At 36.2% G+C, this 19,978-nt stretch overlaps 2 protein-coding genes across 7 annotated transcripts in view; one reads left to right on the top strand and one right to left on the bottom strand.

Moving 5' to 3' along the window:
- The window catches only part of LOC124369128, a 338,533-nt gene that overhangs the window by 43,916 nt on the left and 274,639 nt on the right, over positions 1 to 19,978 (bottom strand). The window lies entirely within an intron of this gene.
- LOC124369133 (zinc finger protein 692) lies at positions 8,211 to 10,235 on the top strand. The gene has a single exon (XM_046826906.1). It carries the CDS (start codon positions 8,405 to 8,407, stop codon positions 9,527 to 9,529), a length of 1,125 nt encoding a protein of 374 aa, XP_046682862.1. The 5' UTR covers positions 8,211 to 8,404; the 3' UTR covers positions 9,530 to 10,235.

The following is a 19,978-nucleotide window of genomic DNA, read 5'->3' as shown; positions in this document are numbered from 1 at the left end:
AGGAAAAAGGTTGTTGTAAATGTTCTTATAAGCTAATCTGCTCAGGCTGTCCCTACATAGACGGATACGGCAAACACACCATCCCCTCAAACATAGCCTGAACAAAGGAATAGCGGAACTGAGATTGGAAATTGACTTGTGGGATTGTAATGGTCACGACATAACAAGAAACAGATAAACATATAGTAACAAAACGTTAGTACACAACAAATACTATCCACGATAAGACGGTTAGTCGGTTTGTAAGGAGTTCGATCTCTTAAGGGTTTGCAAGCCTAAGACTAGACCCACCCCGCAGTTAATTGTAGTTTCAGTTTCCATTCATAGAGCGCATAGAGGATACCCGAGGTGATGTAATCGGGGTTTAGTTGGGTTAATTCTTTATACTGTTAAACTCACTGAAGACAATAGAAATAGAAATAATTGTTTATACGCTACACGATGAATTACAGGCATTTACAGTACGAAATGTGGGTAACCTTGTAACCAGGACTAAATAATATGTGAATTTATTACATTATGTTCATGACATACAGTTTCAATAAACTGTATTTTTTATAACGATTTATGACAAGAAAATTACGCGTTTTGTAATAAAATACTCCTTAAGGAAATCATCGTTTTATAAATAAAAATATGGCATTTCCACCAGTTACCTTGTTACGCACGTACCATACAAAATGCTTACCCTCATCTTTAACAGTGTTTCTTTTGGACCTCGTCGTCTCAGTGTGCAGTTTTTAATAATAAAAGTTAAAGTTAAATGTCTTACTTCACCGGCCGAAGTTAGTGCTAAGAGACCCTGTGACACGGGGACTGACGGCTTGAGGAGGACTTCCTAACCACCATTCACCACTTCAAGTACTGGTGGGACTTCAAGCACTCACCATCAACCAGGGAGGGCGGGCTGACAACAAGAACGGGATCGCTCAGAGGTCACCCATCCAAGAGGCAACTGCGCACAATGTTACTTGACCCGGATATCTTGCGAGAACCGCTTTTCCCAGTAGATTGCGCCATCGCCATTGGTACCCATGCTTAAGAGAACTACCTCAAGTGTTCTCCTAGGCTCCTATAACAGTTTTTTATACGCGGATATGGAACAAGATGGCCACCAGAGCTCCAGAACTGTCCACCCATCACATGGAGAAAAAGCGTGGTCAGTACTGTGTATCCCAGCTTCCATCTTATTCATTATTTTCTCTCCTTTTACTATACATTTCCCACTTATTTCGAGTTACGTTATGGTTATGGCATTGAATACAGGATAGAGTCCGTGAAGACACTTATGCGTACACCTTATTACAATTAAGGGTCGGATATATTTCACAAGATGATTTAAATGTAATAAGTATCTGAATTTCAATAAACGTACGACTATGGCATTGGGATAGAAATGAATGAGAAATGTTTATGAGGATGTTACGTAACGCCACCAGTGTTATACATGGGTAAATCTCACAGAATCTAACAATCTCCTCAATAGTCATCAAGAGACACAATGATTATTGTTGTGTATGTACGGTATTTCTAAACTATATTTATCTCCACTACAATCAAAATTCGTACAGCACGGTTGAAATGTACTATTACTAAATATCTGTTTTTTATTACAGCAAAATAAAAGAGCATTTGTGGTGTAAACAAATTTTGTTTATAAATCCCCACATTAAATTAAGATATGACTCACAAATATTTGCACTAACACACAGTAAACAAGTCGTAATTTACAAAAAAAATAAGTCTTTCCATTCAGTGTTTCCGAACAATTAGTGCAGAAGGAAGACACTTGGGAGGACAAGACGGGAAAGATATTTCAATGGAGAACAGAAGATGAGAGCGAGCGATAAGGGATGAAAAGCGCCATGACCCTTGGGAAATAATTGAGTGACTACAGCTGATTAGTGAAACAAAGCCGCAGTAGCCGAGAGGGGTGGAGAGGAGGGGCACATATCACAATGCCTTTACTCGCTGATTCACTTTTTGATTCTGCCCGTGTCCCTGATGAATCACTATTGAAGCATTCATCATTACAGCTTCTTTAGTTACCGCCGATTTAGGTAATACAAAATTTATATGTTCTGCCATACAACGTTCCCATAAAGGCAGTTTATACATTGTATAACACGTGGTAGTAGTTTAATGAATTATTTGTTTCCATTCCCAGAGCTATGATCTCACACTAATTCTCTGATCATATTCTATTTACAAAAAGAGGTGTAAATACTTGCATGTATGTTCATATTTTCGATATTTCTTTTCCTTCGTAAGTGGAAGTGAACATGAGGGTTGTTATGTAACGCGCCAGGCCCACTTTGATACACACGATACATACAGCTATGTAATACAGTTAGTATTAAAGACGCCATTCTTCTTACATGTAACGTAATATGACACTTAAAACATATAAACAGCCAGTTTTAACGCCTTAACGAGCGAACACAATTATGCGGTATAGATACGGTTACACTTCAATTGTCTACTACGGGCAGTATTAAAAACGCCAAAGTACATTAATAAATAATAAATCTAAAAACGTAATTTACGAATAATTTAGTAAATGATACATTCAACAATGATTAAAGCTATCCAAGACAAATCTTTTAATCATACCATATAAATATTAAAACCAACTTTTCTATTTTTCTGCAACATATTCTCCATATCAAGAAATGTCATCCATGAAAAATAAACAAAAATTGAATAAGTCATATTTATTTTAATACAAGCAATCTCAGTTACAATGTTTTATTCGTTCCATTTAATTTTAATTTATCTTCAATATAAATATACATTATTATATCTCCTAGGTTATAATGTATTCTGTTATGTTAAGATTTTTTTACGTTTGACTTTTGTTAAGTTTTAAAACGTGAGTTCAACTTTTCGTCTCAGTATCGGATTACAAACCGAGTAAACTAATTATTAATCCCGGGAGCTATCATTTATACTTAGTTTAGGAAATAATTAATTCAACGCAAATGCTGGATAATGTGAATTTCAACTCTAAATAATTGTAGTGATTTTTTGCAATAATGTCAATTCTCATCTCGTTCAATCGTCTTCACGCATCTTAAACCTGAATCACTACTACTACCGCCATTAACCTTAGACTACAATAGTGCAATTTCAATTAATACACTTTCAGCTAATTCTTTACTAAACTACAAAATAATTTGTTGGTGAAATGATATCTTAACGTCTGTTTCGTGGCTTATTTCTATATTTTACATGTTATGACATTTATATCATCGACTATAAGTCGTAACATATCAACAAAATTATTAGGGTCTACATTTGATCTTTTAGATTTTAAGTTAAAAGTCTGGCGCTAAATAAAGATTATGTAACGGTACCAGAAAAACACTACACCAGTCCCACAGTAAATTACTGATGAGATCTATCATCGAAAAGTCAACAGTTATGAGCAATATTGTATGATAGTGTACACATATACTGGGTGATGATTTTAACAGTTTTACAAACTCTACCGACTATCTAATAATTTAGATGGAGTGAACTTCATCGTCTCTAGCGTTTCTCTAATGTTATTCGCACCAATAATTTTATTAACTTCTTCGAATTAGTTCACAGATTACCATGTGATAATAAAATATAAAAGGAAAATTTTGCTATTTTGAATGAATATTGTAAACACGGCCTTGTAGAAACAAACCAGAGTGCTGCTGCCAAGTCCCCGGTTCGAAAAGAAAAATCCGCTTTTCGTTAACTTTAAAGTGAATTTTGTTTCCATGTCTTAGACATGCACATATAGGCACGTGCTAGTTCATTTGCATGAGACTATTCACAATTTCATATTTGCACAGCAATTTCGATTCACTCTAGACTAACACGATCTTTAGTTATTCACCTGAGGAAGAGGTCAGATTGCAGATCTCGAGACGCATTGATACAATGGCAAATGGCCGGAAAATCCCGTTTCCTTCACAATCTTTGGATCATCAAAAACTAATTTTAAACATATCTGCAATGAAGTAAGGCGCACTCGATAGTAGAAGTGGGGTTTTAATTAATACTATCAATAACGCGTATTTCTGGTAATAATTGGTTATGACTAATTATACCCAACATTTATATAATGTGGTCGTAGTGCAAAAAATGGCAAAAAACTAAGTCGACTCCTCAAAATTAAAAGTGCATCTCATTAGATTTTCGCTTGCTTTTGGCATGGTATAAACGGTGAAATGATTCACCGAGTTTGTTCTTATTATTCCTTGAAACTTGAGTTGTTATTCTTGTAGTAGGATTTTCTCCAATTTAACTGATGTATATAGAAAATGCATTAGTATTTCCCGCTTTTTTTGGTATTGGTATGCAGATATTTTACAGTATTTATTTATCATTTCCAGAAAAACTAGTTTAATCTTATGTTATAGCAACTTTTGTTTGCTTTTTTCTAAATTGAAATTTGTATCTCTCCCCCTAATACTGATGACATTCCCCTTGGATACAAAGCAGGACACTCCGCACACTACGCGATTTAATCTACTATGGAACACTATTCTGAAATACCATGTATAAAATGTTTAGTGTTGCACGATGATAGACAGCCATTAAGAGAATAAAATAGACACAACTGATGTAAAAATCCCAAAAGATAAATGTGATGAACATCCCAAAAGCAAGTATACAGGTATGTAAAAAACCTTTGAGTATAAAAACAAGTTTTGTTCTACTTGCATGAGTGATTTAATTTGTGCTGTCATGTATTTCAACTACTGTTAACACTTACAAATATTAGTTTGATGAAGAACTAAAGGTTCACAGGCAAGGGTTCAAAAGTACAGTGGTTTTAACCGCAAACGAGACGGTTGCCAAAGATGACGGTTGCCGCGCAGATATTGTGTTTCCAGTTTGTAAAATAGGCTACATTTAATATATCCTTTAGTCGCAAAGAAGAGCGACTACAGTAAGTGAAACGTAACAGCGTAATATACTGTATAAGAGACTGAATCCTAAATGTTAAATTCTGTTCACATCAAAGGGTGAAAAAATGATCCGCCCGCCGCCAATCACCTAAACATCTGTGGCGGCATAGACGGCATACCGCGTTTACTGGCAAGCATTATCCAGCGGAAAGTTCCCTTCTGTCTGGAAACTGTTGTAATCCTGGTTCCAAAATTAGGACCCTGGATTCATTGTACAGTCAGTTAGCTACGGACTGATGATGGTAAGATACATCTATATGTTTATTTATTTGGAACAACACGTAAGCGATTGATTCAGCAGCAAATTAGGCTGTAACTAACCTTGGCTAAGTGAGAGTTCCACACTTAGGTATGCATATACTGTACTGTGTCCATAGGATATACTAGACTGCTACGGCTCAAAATCGTACACCATTAGGTCAAAATAAGTTAGATATTGTATCTGTAAAACGAACTAACTTGTTCCAGGATTTGGGAATGTGTAATAACAGAAAAACTTGCTTTAATGTAGACCTCACATTAACTTTTGCAATCTCATAGTCATAGGCTCCAGTGAGAGATATATGTTACCATATAATGTTTGTAGTTTTACGGCTTAACTGGTTTTATAGCAATTTGAACCGAATGGACAAACAGTTTTACGGCCAGTTTCTACAATTGTTACAATAGAGAGAAACTAGTTGTATTTACCGGTCAATGCGGTGGTAGGCGAGCTGTCGGTAAGTGTACGTTGAACACTTTGAGATAAATGAAAGGCTTATCGTTTGTCCACTAGGAGTAATTTAAAACGAGAACAAGATTTTACTCCAACTCTGAAAATATAAACGAATTCTATTCAATCAAAAAACGATTAAATATTTACAGTATGAACATTTTCGTGTCAATAAAAATGTGATTGTTGATGTTGTACTGTACAATAATTACTAAATCTGTAAAAAATCCATTCATGTTACTTTCAATTGCCATTCACAATTAGCTGGCAATGCACGATCTAGAGTATCGTCGAGACAAAATCTTTAGGACGCCTTCATTCGATCACGTATATTTTGTGGAAGAATACTGGTGCAAGTTTGAATAAAATTAAGAGTGTAATGGAGTAGTCGGTATAACTGATGCAGTTCAAAAGTATCAGTATTTAAGGAAACGCTAAACTAGCCTACGTGCTTAAAAAACGCTTGGCTCATAAATGTTTTTTTATCAAAAGTATTGTGCGATAAACTCCTATTATTACAATTTACTACATTGTTGAAATAATATTCAAACGATTGAAGTGCTAATAGTTTATCCAAGGGCAACGCAAGGTCGGGTTGAAACGTAACCACTGGCGCACATGACTACCAGAAAAGTGAACAACTTGACTACTGAAAGTGACCTCAGTCATATTTTGCCTACCAAAAAAGATGCCACTAGACCACATTGATCATGACCAAACGTGACCACTGGCTCAGACTGACTACACTCATGGCAGCCCGGTGTTGAGCAGCTTATGGGCAATTAATGCTACATAGACAGGTATACGCGTACTGAGACCAAGATGTGCCCACTGGCTTAGACTGACTACACTCATAGCAGCCCGGTGTTGAGCAGCTTATGGGCAACTAATGCTACATAGACAGGTATACGCGTACTGAGACCAAGATGTGCCCACTGGCTTAGACTGACTACACTCATAGCAGCCCGGTGTTGAGCAGCTTATGGGCAACTAATGCTACATAGACAGGTATACGCGTACTGAGACCAAGATGTGACCACTGGCTCAGACTGACTACACTCATAGCAGCCCGGTGTTGAGCAGCTTATGGGCAACTAATGCTACATAGACAGGTATACGCGTACTGAGACCAAGATGTGACCACTGGCTCAGACTGACTACACTCATAGCAACCCGGTGTTGAGCAGCTTATGGGCAACTAATGCTACATAGACAGGTATACGCGTACTGAGACCAAGATGTGCCAACGCTCTTAAGGCCAGAAATGTCTTCATGTACCGCAACATCAACTGGTTTTCCTCGACAGTCCTCTACAAGTTCTGATGTGGTTCGATCATGTGGTCGCCTTCTGTCCTCCGTAATTTTGCACAATGTTGGTGGAGACACTGAACATTAAATCTATTTAGTTGAATACAATTAATTGTTTTATGACAAATGACATAACAATTGCATTAGGAAAAATTTAGTCCTCACCTATAAGATCAACCAAAGAAATGTAATATTTTTTACCGTGCAAAATGCAAAGAGCAGCTGAAGAAAGACTGCAAAATTAATTGTTAGCATCGCACTAATTTGTCAACATTTAAAAGATATTGAAGAAAACTTCAGATTAACCATTTATTGACAGGCTATAAGGCTTAAAGGTGCTGACCCGACACAATGAGGAATAAGTAGTTTATATAACTGTCTTACATACTATTATTACCTAAATTTTACTCATAACGTAAGTCGTATGTAACGCATCCGGTTTTGGCGGGCAACGAATTTCGATGTGATACATAAGTTACATAATTAAATGTCACTGGTCTACAACTTTATGGAAAGTTATATTTATTTTAAATACATTACCACTATTTACGCCCACCATTGTTTTTTAAATGCAACAAACCACATAAGCATGAATTTGTTTTATAACTTTTATTGAGACTTACATTCTAGATATGTATCCATTCTTCAACTTTCGAATTGCAACGTGTATTATGCAAAGGAGAGAGTTCGTGTCTTATTGTAATACAATTTATTTCACGTTAACGAAATTTGGTAGTCTTTTACTTATCAAAAGTATAAAAATACTAAATCATAAATTATTAAATTACATTGAATTTATTGAATATTGGTTGGACTGTGATTTTAAATCGAAACTAATTTCGTCATAAGCATGTCCCTCTGAATTTCTCAATTCTCACATGAGCGTGCATTGACACATTCATGTCTTACACGACTTGTTGTCTATTATTACTTTATTTGGTTTGTTTATTGATTTAGTGTTTAATTGACACGATTTATAATATGCAATAGTTACTAGTTCATTACATTTCAAAATTGACACTTTTGCTGAAATTTGAAAAAAAAGAAATGTCCCTTACAAGACCCGTATTATTACTATATAATTTAACAGCGCGCACCGTTATCAGTATAAAAATAAACGATAGTACTGCACAAAGGGGTGGGGACGACCACCAGATTGAGCGATGCAATTTGGATGAAATAAATATGAGGGTTCGATAATTGTAATAAGCCAACCATAATAAGACGTTTGAACAAATAAAAAGTGGATAACAAGCTGGCTTAGGCACCTCTAGTTAAATAATTTTGTGAGCGGGTAAACAGTGTCTGTAGAACCAATGAGAAGAAGGGGCGGGCCAGGGGGTGGTGTGGGCGGACCGCGGGTCGGGGGTTGCGGCTGTTTACGGCGTGGTTGTGTCGGTGACAGTCGGTCCCGAGCCGTCGTACAGTTTCAGTCATGTACTCCCTTTGGTTCCTCCGAGACACTCCTGACGTACTGATCGTGGTGGGTTCCGGTCGAGCGGTCCATCAGTTCGCCGGACATCGTACTCTGCTGGCCTCCCACAGTGGGTACCTCAAGTCTCAGCTGACTCCAGACACCCACCAGGTCTCCGTACCCAACGTCACTCCCGAGGTGTTCGCTCCTCTACTCACGTTCATGTACACCGGCTACTTGGACTTGACCCCTGACAACATCTACGCCGTGCTACTGGCCACTCACCTCCTACACATGCCGCGCGCTCTCGACCTGTGCCGTGCTTACCTCGTGCAGAGCCAACAGTCCACTCTTCCACGACCACCGACCATCGTCAAACCTGTCCCCAGCAGGAAGCCGTTCCCTTCGCTCCTGCCGCCGCCACCCGCTCTCTACTGGGCTCCTCCTCCGTTTTTGCCCGCAACCGCAGATGCGCCTTTCAGACCTATATTTCCCTCTGCGGTCGACGCGACGATGGCAGAACCTCCGACTGACACGATCCGTGAGTCTCCTCCGGCGATACCGTCGACCTCTGCGGAGCGGCAACCTTCACCTCCACCCTCCAGCCTGTCTCCGTGTCTCTCGCAGACTTCCGACGCGTCCGATCAGGTCACCGTGACCGTCTCCAGACAGAAACCCACAACTAAACAGGAAGGAAAAGTGATCGTGGACGTGGCGTGTTGTGATGGTCCCGTCAGGTTCCACCGCGTGCTCAACCAGAACTACGGCAAATCCAAGTCTTCACCGGGCGCCGCCACGTCCGCGGAGAAGAGCGACGACGGAGAAGTGTACACTTGTCAATTCTGCGACCACACGTTCAAGAGTCACTACTGTTATCAAAAGCACGCCAGAAGACATCTTAATCCTGTGCCGGTGAAGACGTCCAAGCCGAAGCCCGCCAAGCGAGAGGTCAGACTGTTAGACATGAACGTCCAGTACTACCCTTGCAAGACTTGCGGTAGCAAGTTCCCCAGCTACTACTTCGTGCACAAACACCGAAAACTGTGTCATCCACACGAAGAATCCAATTCGAGCGTGAGCGCAACCACGAGCCGAGCGGCGACTTCCACCCCCAGCAACTCCGAGACCTCGGAGCTGACTGTCTGAGAGTCCCTGAACTCCGAGACACGTGGAACGACAGATCCACCGTCTCGGAACCCACAACTGCCCGGCAGCACGGACAATGCGGCTGCCAGCGACTCCGACACATCGGAGTTAACTGTCTAAGAGTGCTCCAGCGACGAGGCTCGGCACCTCTGCATTATATCACTTGCTGGTCACTTATCTCTTCTGATGCATGAAGAGAAACAGACAACAAACTATAAACTGTGAAGCCAACGCTCTTCGAGTAGTCGTGAGCTCTTCGTTTTCTTACTCCAATGAGTGAATCTGTGACTGATTAAGTTATGTACATGTGTAAATGTTATTTCTTGTTGGTCCACCTATACAATGACTCAAATTTGGTCGACTTTCTCTATGTTGTATTGTTAGAAGTGTTGAAGGAATAAAAAGTTATAAAACTAATATCAAGTGTCAATTTCTTTCAATGAACCGGTAAGTTAGTCTCTCAATGTTCCTCATACAATAGCTGTAGTTTATAATCCGAAGTGATTGTAGTTGAATGTACTAAGCCCCTGTGCTTAAACTGAGATGGATATAATCTCTTGTACCTCTCAGATAACTACAGCGGTGGCTTTAACACACATTTTGTGGAACTAAGAGACACTCAAACAATGGAACTTTATTGAAACAAAATTGATGTGTTTTTGAAGTAAAATTACACGCATTTCATAAATTTTGTTGTACTTATAAATGGAGAAAGGAGTTCCTCTATCGACAGTTAATAGTTATTTTTTTTTAAACAATATAGTTTAAATTGAATATAGTTTCAATTACGTTGATATGAATAACGATAACAAAATGAGTTTGCTTGCAAAGTTTCCTGTATATCAAAAATAGTCACCTCCAAGTATGCACCATATCTAAATTGAATTTATTCTGAACATAACTATAAAAATAAACATAAAAACGCAAAATACACATTTATATACAACAAATATTACTTTAAAACGTACTAAGATAGAAAGTTAATGTTTTTTAGATATAGTCTCTAAGACAGCATCATATACAGACCTTTTACGTAACACAAAATAAAAAGTCTTTAGTCTGTGCATATACACATATAAGCTTGTTTATTTTACATGGTATTCATTATTGGCCATGCTATTTTAGTATTATAATCAATAATACTATCTTCATTTTATCAGTGTTACTCTAGGTTTTAAAATACGAAATGCTTTTGTGTGATTGAAACACGTAACGTATTGTTTATACACGTAATAAAGTTATTTCTAATTTAGAAAGTAATGTCATGCAAAGTAATGGTTGCAAAATGTGCATTACTTTTTATAAGATAATACAGACAACACAATGCTAATAACAAGAGTGTAAAGAAAAAAGCCTTGGTACACTTCAATTAGTATTTCATACAACTTACAGTAATTATTAAATAGAAATAATAAGTATACCACAATCACAAATCAATACGGATTTAGTTAAGCTGCAACCTTACATGGTCATAATTAGAAATCAATTGAAAAGAATCAAGAATTATTAACAAGAATTGATCGATAACACTATTTCTAGATAATGACACTGAACCAAATCGTAACTATATTTTTATTTGTCCTCTCTAAACGTTAGTGCATCACTTGGACATCAACGCGCGGGACAGCGGGACAACAGAACTAAAAACTCAATACTAATTGCAGATAACGTATTTTATCAAGCGTATCTCGGTAACGAATAAAAATAACATTATATTATTTTATATTAGAACTTGCACTTTTAGTAAATATTTCACATGCTGAATAGGCTCACAGTGTCAATTTGTGTTTTGCAATTTTCTATACGATATTAGCTATTATCCTCGGCTGTCATCGTAAGAAATAATTACTAAATTGAGAGAACCAGGAATTGTATTAATTTACTTACTGGTTAAATCGCATTATAAACACCTACACCGTCACACAAACGTCAATTAGAATGTCGTAACTGGGGCACAAATAAGAGCGGTTAATTCACATGAAACTAAGAATATTCATTTTTAAAATACATTAAAACGCCCCAAGAATCAAGTTCACATTAGTACTTAATGTTATTTGTTTTATATGCGTTGTACTACTCAAGGACAAACTATATTACAAAAAACGGGGCAACAAAACTAAGTTTAAACGCAAACTATTATAATCACATCACGTAATATGCTTCATACAATTATTTTACAGTTGTGTTATGTCAACTAACGGTTCATTTATATATTGAATGCGACATTACATAATATACCACTGACAGCAATGTGCACTGGATGACTGCTGTGTACATAATGATCAATATTTTCATCGACAATATTGAATTTTCAAACGTAATACGCGGAGGCGCACCAAGTAGGTATGAAGTATATATTTACATGTTAAAAGCGAGCTAACGAGGTTAATAGTAACTAGACGTACCATATTTTTAATATTGACAATCTTAAATGCATTTTTTCAATTAGAACTATTTAAACTTCTTATGGTTTAATACTTTATATTTTTTAAACTATGAGAACCAATGTTCAAGGTTCCTTTGCACTTAGGACAAATATTGAATTTATCTTAAATACGTAATGAGACAAAGTGAAGATGGTAACACCAAATTACTTTAACACAGCTAAACCGTGAAACATTAAAATAACCAGAATTTTAACATCTGTGCTATACTGTATCTGTAAAATTATTTTTGATGTTTACAATACAATTTTTTTTGAAAATGAAACCTGCATAGAATTATAAATGCAATACTTCAACAGCGCTATAAAGTGGACGAAACCACAGTAAAAATAATATACGATTTAATTTTTTGTAATTCACATAAGTTGAATAATCCCTTTATAAGATCGTTATATGACTACCACACATAAATAGACAAGAAGATTGCAAAACTGTATATTATAAAGTTAATATACACTCTAAGCCTCTGCATTATGATTCGTGAATGTACCAATGACGGCATTTTGTCCCTTAAAATGAAGACTTCCGGAAAATCTTTATCATGTTTCCATAAAACTGGAAGCGGAGACGAAGTCGGTGTAATCGATGGGGAAACTAACTTGTCATTAATGTAACTAAGCTCTGAAGTTGGACACTAAGCAATAACCTATATGATAGACAAGTTATGTTTTTAAAACTATTATCACTGTAATGGATTCGGAAACGATGTACAATAAATCAATGAGGGTCGTAGAGTCGCACAGTTAAACAGTTCCAGTATGGAAAGGAAATAATTGTTTTACAGCAATAATATAAATAAAGCAGCTGTTACAGTAAATTTAATTAGTATTACAGTAAGAGGTATTAAATATCGAGGCAGAAAACATCATTGAAGTAAACCAAACCACGAGTTATTCCAAAGACAATATTAATGAGTTACGAGAATATATCGTAGCTTTGTTTTATAGCAAAGAAAGTGTGCAATACTTTTGTTTCACATGATAACATAATTTTCTGAGAATAATTTGAACATGATTGGAATTTAGAAATTAATTCGGATACAGAGGTTGCGTTACACGGTATCGGTAATCTAGCTATATCTGATAGTGCCGGTATGTGTTACACAACATAATATTACACTAGTGTAAACTCTAAAACATTTCGTATCTTTGCTAAAATATGTTAATGTTTATCATTTAATCTCAAAACATTGTTTTATAGAAATACGGTAAATGTACAAACCAAACAATATTAATTTAATCATGTTGCTGAAAACAAAATCCATTTGTTTATATTATAAGGGGTGCGAACCAGTTTGCATTTTATACAATTAGTCTTTCCTGAAATAGATTGAGGGGGAATTTTCCTAAGAAAGGAATTGATCATCAGTCATAATTTTGACGGGTGTTAAAACTTGACAATCAGACAATAAACAACTAAGCCGTATGTTTTTAACTTGACACACTTAAAATAAAAGGTCGGACAAGGAAATTAAAGGTTATGTCAAGGTTAGCGAACAAAATAAGGACGATAGAATAGTATTTCGGACATTTATCATCGTTATATGTTACAAAATGTGAGTGGGGATAACAATATGCGTACACTTTGTAACATATAACGATGACAAATGTCCGAAATACTATTATCCTTTCAAACGCTCCATTTTCAATGACAAAGTTTAAACAAAGAAAAAGTAAAGAGACTAAAATAGACGTTTAGCTACCCTACAATTTCAACACCTAGCAATATTAGAGGGGCTGACTGTCTATTTTGTGTTCTTATGCAATGGAAGTTGGCTCTCGCGTCCCGAACTATATTTTCTCGCATAAAGAGGCAGTATGATTCTTAGTATAGTGTAATTGGTTCTGCCCTACTGATATTGATAATACATTAGGAACTTCGAGAAGGTGCATCACGGGAAGCTATTATCTGGACGAAAATATTCCTTCAATCGTCTCTGAGGTCAGTGATCGGTTTAAAACATTAATAAGCATTGCATATTCTCTCGTAATACTTTTCTAGGCACAGATTCCAACAGGATTGCCTCTGGATTAGTGGACTGAGAAACGTCGACAACTACTCCTGATGGGTGTGCTGATTATGAGGACAAATCAAACCCGTTCGCGCCATCATGATTTCATCAGACGATCCGGAAGCATTTAGAGTTCAATAAGAAACGCTCAATTTACTGTAGTGAGATAACACCAATTATACCCAAAGTCAATGGATGTAATTAGAGGAAGTCTTTATTTCCAAGCCCCACCAGTCTCACAGCAATGTTTGGAGTTGGTGTCCGTTAACAATGACGCAATCGAAAAGTCTGACCTAGATTGTTTACGGGGAGTATCGTTATTTATGTGAGCACTTCAAGGTTGCGTCGGGGCCGAAAAAATTGGTAAAGGCGCTCACTTGTATCTTTATGGAAAAACTAAGGCTCCTTTGAAACTCCAGCAACACGCCTAAACAAGTTGCGGTCATTCATCACTACCTATATTTTATCACAGGGTTGAGCTTAGTGAAGTAAAGTCGTGAAAGTCAACTTGCATATTCCCAGTTCAGCGTTGATTTCGGCTGTAAAAATATGCTTAAAGCCTAGTCCACGCTACAACGCCACGGTGAAATAGACGTTTCCTCTCCGGACAAATGTCACGTGACAGACACGGCAATCATGTGATGCAGGATTATCCCCGAATTGAATTCATGATGATCGCGTTAGAATACGTTATTTTGTATACAACACTGTGACTGCGGATTTTAATCTGATGACGGATATCTTTACAATAGAAGTTGTCCTGCCGGATATCTATGTGGTCTGCAATAAGACGACTATGAAGCCACCATGTGTGTCACTGACATTCAGGTGGAGAGAAGTTGCTCCCTTGAGTATTTTGCATTCTGAGGTGACCGACTAAATCAGCAAAATTAGTCAGCTGCTCTCATGTGTTCTGGCAAAGCGGGTGTTGGCGCGCTCACGTCCAGCAATACCGCGCTCTCATCGAGCGCATGAGAAACCTCTTGTACATATTGCGACCCACAGTATTTTGCATTCTGGGAAGGAGGACTAATATCGAGATAGCAAGTTAATAACTATAAGTAAGTTAGTTAGTTAATAGTAAGTTAATATGTTATCTAGCTTGGAGAATAAAAAGCAAGTAAGTTCGTTAATTTCTCGTAACTGTTTCTAAGTAGACCAAAATAAAAAGGTATATTTCAATATTTTTAAATATACCTGTCATTTTTCTTATATGAATTTTAAAAACAACGTAGTCTGTATAGCATACTGAATTACATTATTTAAAATTGAACATGGGACGATTCCAGTTCTCCTCAATTTTGGGAATTTTTAACTTTTAAAATGTACTTTTTTGAAATGGGTCAGTTAGCGTTTTCGCTGGCTCAAATCAGTAAATACAAAATACTAGAGATGAATTACAGGACAATCTGGTTCCTAGTTCCACTTTTGTAAAGGGAAGAAAACGGTAATAATAAACATTGGGTTTGCCCGAGGCGCTCGAAGGTGCAGCCGTGATAAGACAAGCTTCTCTGAACCACAGGTCATATTTGGAGATCAAAGTGTACCGGCAAAGTATCGGCCACTAATGATAACCAATAATCGAACTGACTTTGATCTTAGTATAACTTACTTGAAGACAGGACAAGGCGGTGAACTGGCGTGAAATCGTGCGTGACGCGGACCGAACTACTGCCCCTCGACCACTAGACCGGAACGTACCATCTCGTCACTAAGTCGTGAATCCGATTACTGAATACTCAGTAATTTTAAATTACATTTTATCTCGGTCACTGTAAGAATACCCTACCCCTTTGTTTTAAACCGAATCTAGTCACAAATTTTAAAACACCAACTCATCCCGTGTTGAAACAAAAATTTGCAGTATTACATTAATTATAACTAATTTTGATTTGGGACAGAAGTAATAAGGAGAGGAATAAACGAACCATTTTGAGAAAAACATAAAGCGAAATCAGACATTTATTTTTGGAAAGTTGGAACTGAGGAGTCTTTTTTACCATTTAATTTTTTATGTTTTGCAACATTTACAAGACTCCAATGTTTTTTTCAGCAAATAAGAAATACAAAATTATATGTGATCTTTGTATCTATTACAACGTATTTTGTGAATATTGAACCACTTACATTGGTTTTTCAATGTGACAATTGGTTTTTATATTAGTGTAATAATTGTAATATTTTACAAACCAATAATGTTATTAATTATTGTACAAGAAAAATAGTTCAGGCTATTTATTGTTTTATCTATAGCTGATATTGATCTATGAATGTCAAGCCAGGTTTTCGGGAAATTTTATTTTTTAAATTAAAAAGTATAAAAAAACATAATGCGAAAGTATTAAAAAGTAATGAGTTAAATTCATCATAATTTCATTTAACTGTTGTAAAATTTGGACCATATATTTGGTCTCTAACAATGAGTAATACACCAACACATATTTCAAGGTCATTCACTCACCATTTTGGATATTAGATTGCACTCAAATCAATATTACTAAAATAAAAGGAAATGAGGTAGTTCACTTTTTTTCTTTACGTTCTGAATTTGAGAAAAAATAACAATAAACATGTAATAGAAAAAGGTTAGGGTTCTAAAACATTGTTTATTTGAGGGAAATAATTTGTGAATTAGGTTTCAGTGATTTAAAAATAGTAATACAATGTAATTAACAATATGTTAATGTATTTTTGGTGGGAGGGAGGTGAAATATATTTAATATAAAATTTATTCTTCACTTTAAATTAGATATATAACTAGTCAAAGGGACTATGTAAATTTTATAATTAATAATGATGCAGAATATAATTATTTTGTATGTTAGTAAAACAGAAGGAAAATACATTTCTATGTTTTCATGATAAATCCTATTAGACATAGATCACATGATAATGGAAGTTGGATAACCTGTTAGTTATGATTTGTCTATACTGAACAGTCTGGTGATATGACAAGAGTGGGGATCAGACACCTGGCAGCTATAACAAGATTGGCATAGCCCCAGTCTCTAGAGACTCAAATAATTGACTTGACTAATTTTGCTGCTGGTTTATATTTAATTGAATCAACAACAAGAATATTACAGTACTTCAAGATTGTATAACTAATTTCATAAGTGCAATGTTTTATGAAAGATTTTGTTGAAGTTAAAGTTTCACAAAATGAAGAGATTTTTCAGTTAGCTTTAGTTTATATTTTGGATCTGGTTAAATTAAATTAGAATTTATTTTCACTTTTAGATAGATAACAGCACTCTGAAAGTTCCATACTTTGCAGATAGTTAAAAAATGCAATATAGGCCTACTTTCATCTTTACATGAAAAAACTTATTGTACAATCAATGTTATGGACATGATTTAGATGAATTACAAGTAAACAATTCTTTGTACAAAAATATTGCTTGTATGCATAACATTTAAAAAAAAGTTACTTGCCATCCTACAATATTTTGAAATGCATGTTTTAGTTTTAGCAAAGATTTGAGGCATACTTAGATACGTTAAGGAAAATATTATACACTTATAGCCAGTACGCTGGCTACTCACTACATGTTTTCATTATATTAATCACTGTACTGCTCTGTAAGGCAAATGCCTATGTCAATACAAGCTAATGTCAAGTAAAGAAAGCTTCACTTAAACAAATATTCATAATTCGTTTCACAAACTATGACACCAAGATTCTTCATTGTACAAGCACACTGTTCATATTAAAACATGTATGGTACATTTTACTAAGTGTTAAAAATAATTTTCCTGTACTGTGAAAGAGGCAATAAAAACATAAGTATGAAACAGCTAATGCATGTATGCAGTCAACCCTTAAAGGCCATGTCACACTGCCGTGGCGTCGCGTCCGTCCATCTGCGGATGGATTTTTAAAATAATCGCTAACCATGTTGTCAAATAGGACAAGTCACACTGACATAACCGACGTGGCGCAACGTTCGTCGCGTCGGCCACCGTCTGCTGCACGAGCTCCTCCCGTTTGTTTTCAATGGGGTGATCGTGACAGGCGGAGAGAAAAAGTGGGGATGGAGGGGCCCCTCCTGCCAACTAGAGATAGCCCGCGTATTAGAATAGTGGAATAAGCAGTCCGCGCGTTCTCGCTCTGTACTCCTCTGAATTTAATAGAGCCTGGTGGTGTAATATGTATATGTATGTATATGTATAAATGTAATATATATATTACATTTTCAAAGCTGGATGCTGCAGGATGCAGCGCAATTAAATTTATTTCATTGAACCGTGATTTTACAACGTAATTAATGGCAGGCAATTACTCTTGTCTACATACAAATAAACCAATACAACGGAGTATCGAAATACCAAAAAAGACGTAAGGAAGTCTAATGTAACAAAGTAACTTCGTTACATTCAGTGGCGTAGCTATAAAACATTCGAGGGTGAATTAAACATCCAGGAGGATTAAAAAGAGCCCTACTTAGCATAGTAGTTAAAGAATTTATCTTCAGGGTCTCCAAACACAACATCAACAATAATGTTGAGTTTTTTAATTGCATCTTTCGTATTAAAATGTAAACCAATAAAATTGTTTCGTAACATTATATTTGGTTCATTGCATTTTCCAACTGCCTTAATCAAATAAATATAATTTGTAGGTTACATTACTATTAGTTAGAAATTATTCGATAATTTCCATGTACTATAGATCAGATCAGCATTATAATCGCGTACGCCAGACGACACAAAATGACACTTATCAGGCTTGGTCGAAGTTGCATGCACAATTTCAAGTCTAGCTTATTTCTCACGTGCTATGTTAGGTATTTAAGTCAGGTAGTTGTCATTGATTTTGTAATATTTCTATAATTATGTTTTTGGTTAAGTAATTATTAATTTATTTACTACCAATTAAGGTTTGTCAGGAATGTTCGGGATTTATCGGTACTGCTCGGCTCTGCCCCCACTCTTTCTCTCCGCCTGTCACGATCACCCCATTGAAAACAAACGGGAGGAGCTCGTGTCTGCTGCGCTATGCGGCTGGAGCGATCCTTGGCCGACGTCGGCGATGCTACGAAGGCTCGCGCATGCGCATAAAGCATCTCCCCAACCCCCTCACCGGGGCACCGCGCGCTCTTGCCACTGCCTACTCCTTTTATTTTATATTTTTAATAATTTGTTTAAAAAACCCCTTCTAAAACAGCCCGACACTCCAGGATGAAATGACCGCCAGTTCTAGGTTTAATGAATACTCTGGTGTCATGTTTATATGCAATCATTTTATTTGTTATTATTCATATTATGTTTGATCTATAACAAAATTAAATACGCCTTATTTTAAAAACATAAAGACTTATTACAAAACTGAAAACACCAACACAAAAATTACAAAATAATCCTTTCAAGTGCATCTTATAAATAAAAACCAATAGTTTGAAAGAGGTATATCAAAGTATTGAATGCCCTAATTACTAAGTTCATAATAGAAATAGTATTGCATGTAATAATGAAAATATAATTTTGATAATAACAATTATTAATGAATACGCTCCAGAACAATAAATTAATTTTGTAGAGCTATAACAAACTATTAATTCCACTATCAGTGTATAACTAAACAAATTCAAAGTAGTTGAAATGCATAAGCAACTCCTAGAAAGACGTGGCGTTGGCCGCGGACGCGGACGCGTGTCTGGTAGTTTGACGGGATTCGAGACCGTCGCGGCATACGCGGACGTTCATACTATGGATGGACGGACGGACGCGACGCCACGGCAGTGTGACATGGCCTTAACTGTTCATAATAAAACATGTATGGTACATTTTACTAAGTGTTAAAAATAATTTTCCTGTACTGTGAAAGAGGCAATAAAAACATAAGTATGAAACAGCTAATGCATGTATGCAGTCAACCCTTAACTGTTAGTAGTTTCAAATCTTAGTTCAGTCTGTGTAACTACCACTATAAAAACATTTCACTTCAATACTTTAACCTGTATGATGTAATGATAAGCAATAATGGTACATCTT

The sequence above is a fragment of the Homalodisca vitripennis genome, chromosome X, assembly GCF_021130785.1.
Source record: "Homalodisca vitripennis isolate AUS2020 chromosome X, UT_GWSS_2.1, whole genome shotgun sequence".
NCBI lineage: Eukaryota > Metazoa > Arthropoda > Insecta > Hemiptera > Cicadellidae > Homalodisca > Homalodisca vitripennis.
The sequence above is the reverse complement of the archived record's forward strand: the minus strand, read 5'-3'. Positions and strand labels throughout refer to the sequence as shown.

Bases quoted from the DNA above. Each gene is read 5' to 3' on its own strand.
- LOC124369133 (XM_046826906.1), top strand. From the start codon at position 8,405: ATGTACTCCCTTTGGTTCCTCCGAGACACTCCTGACGTACTGATCGTG.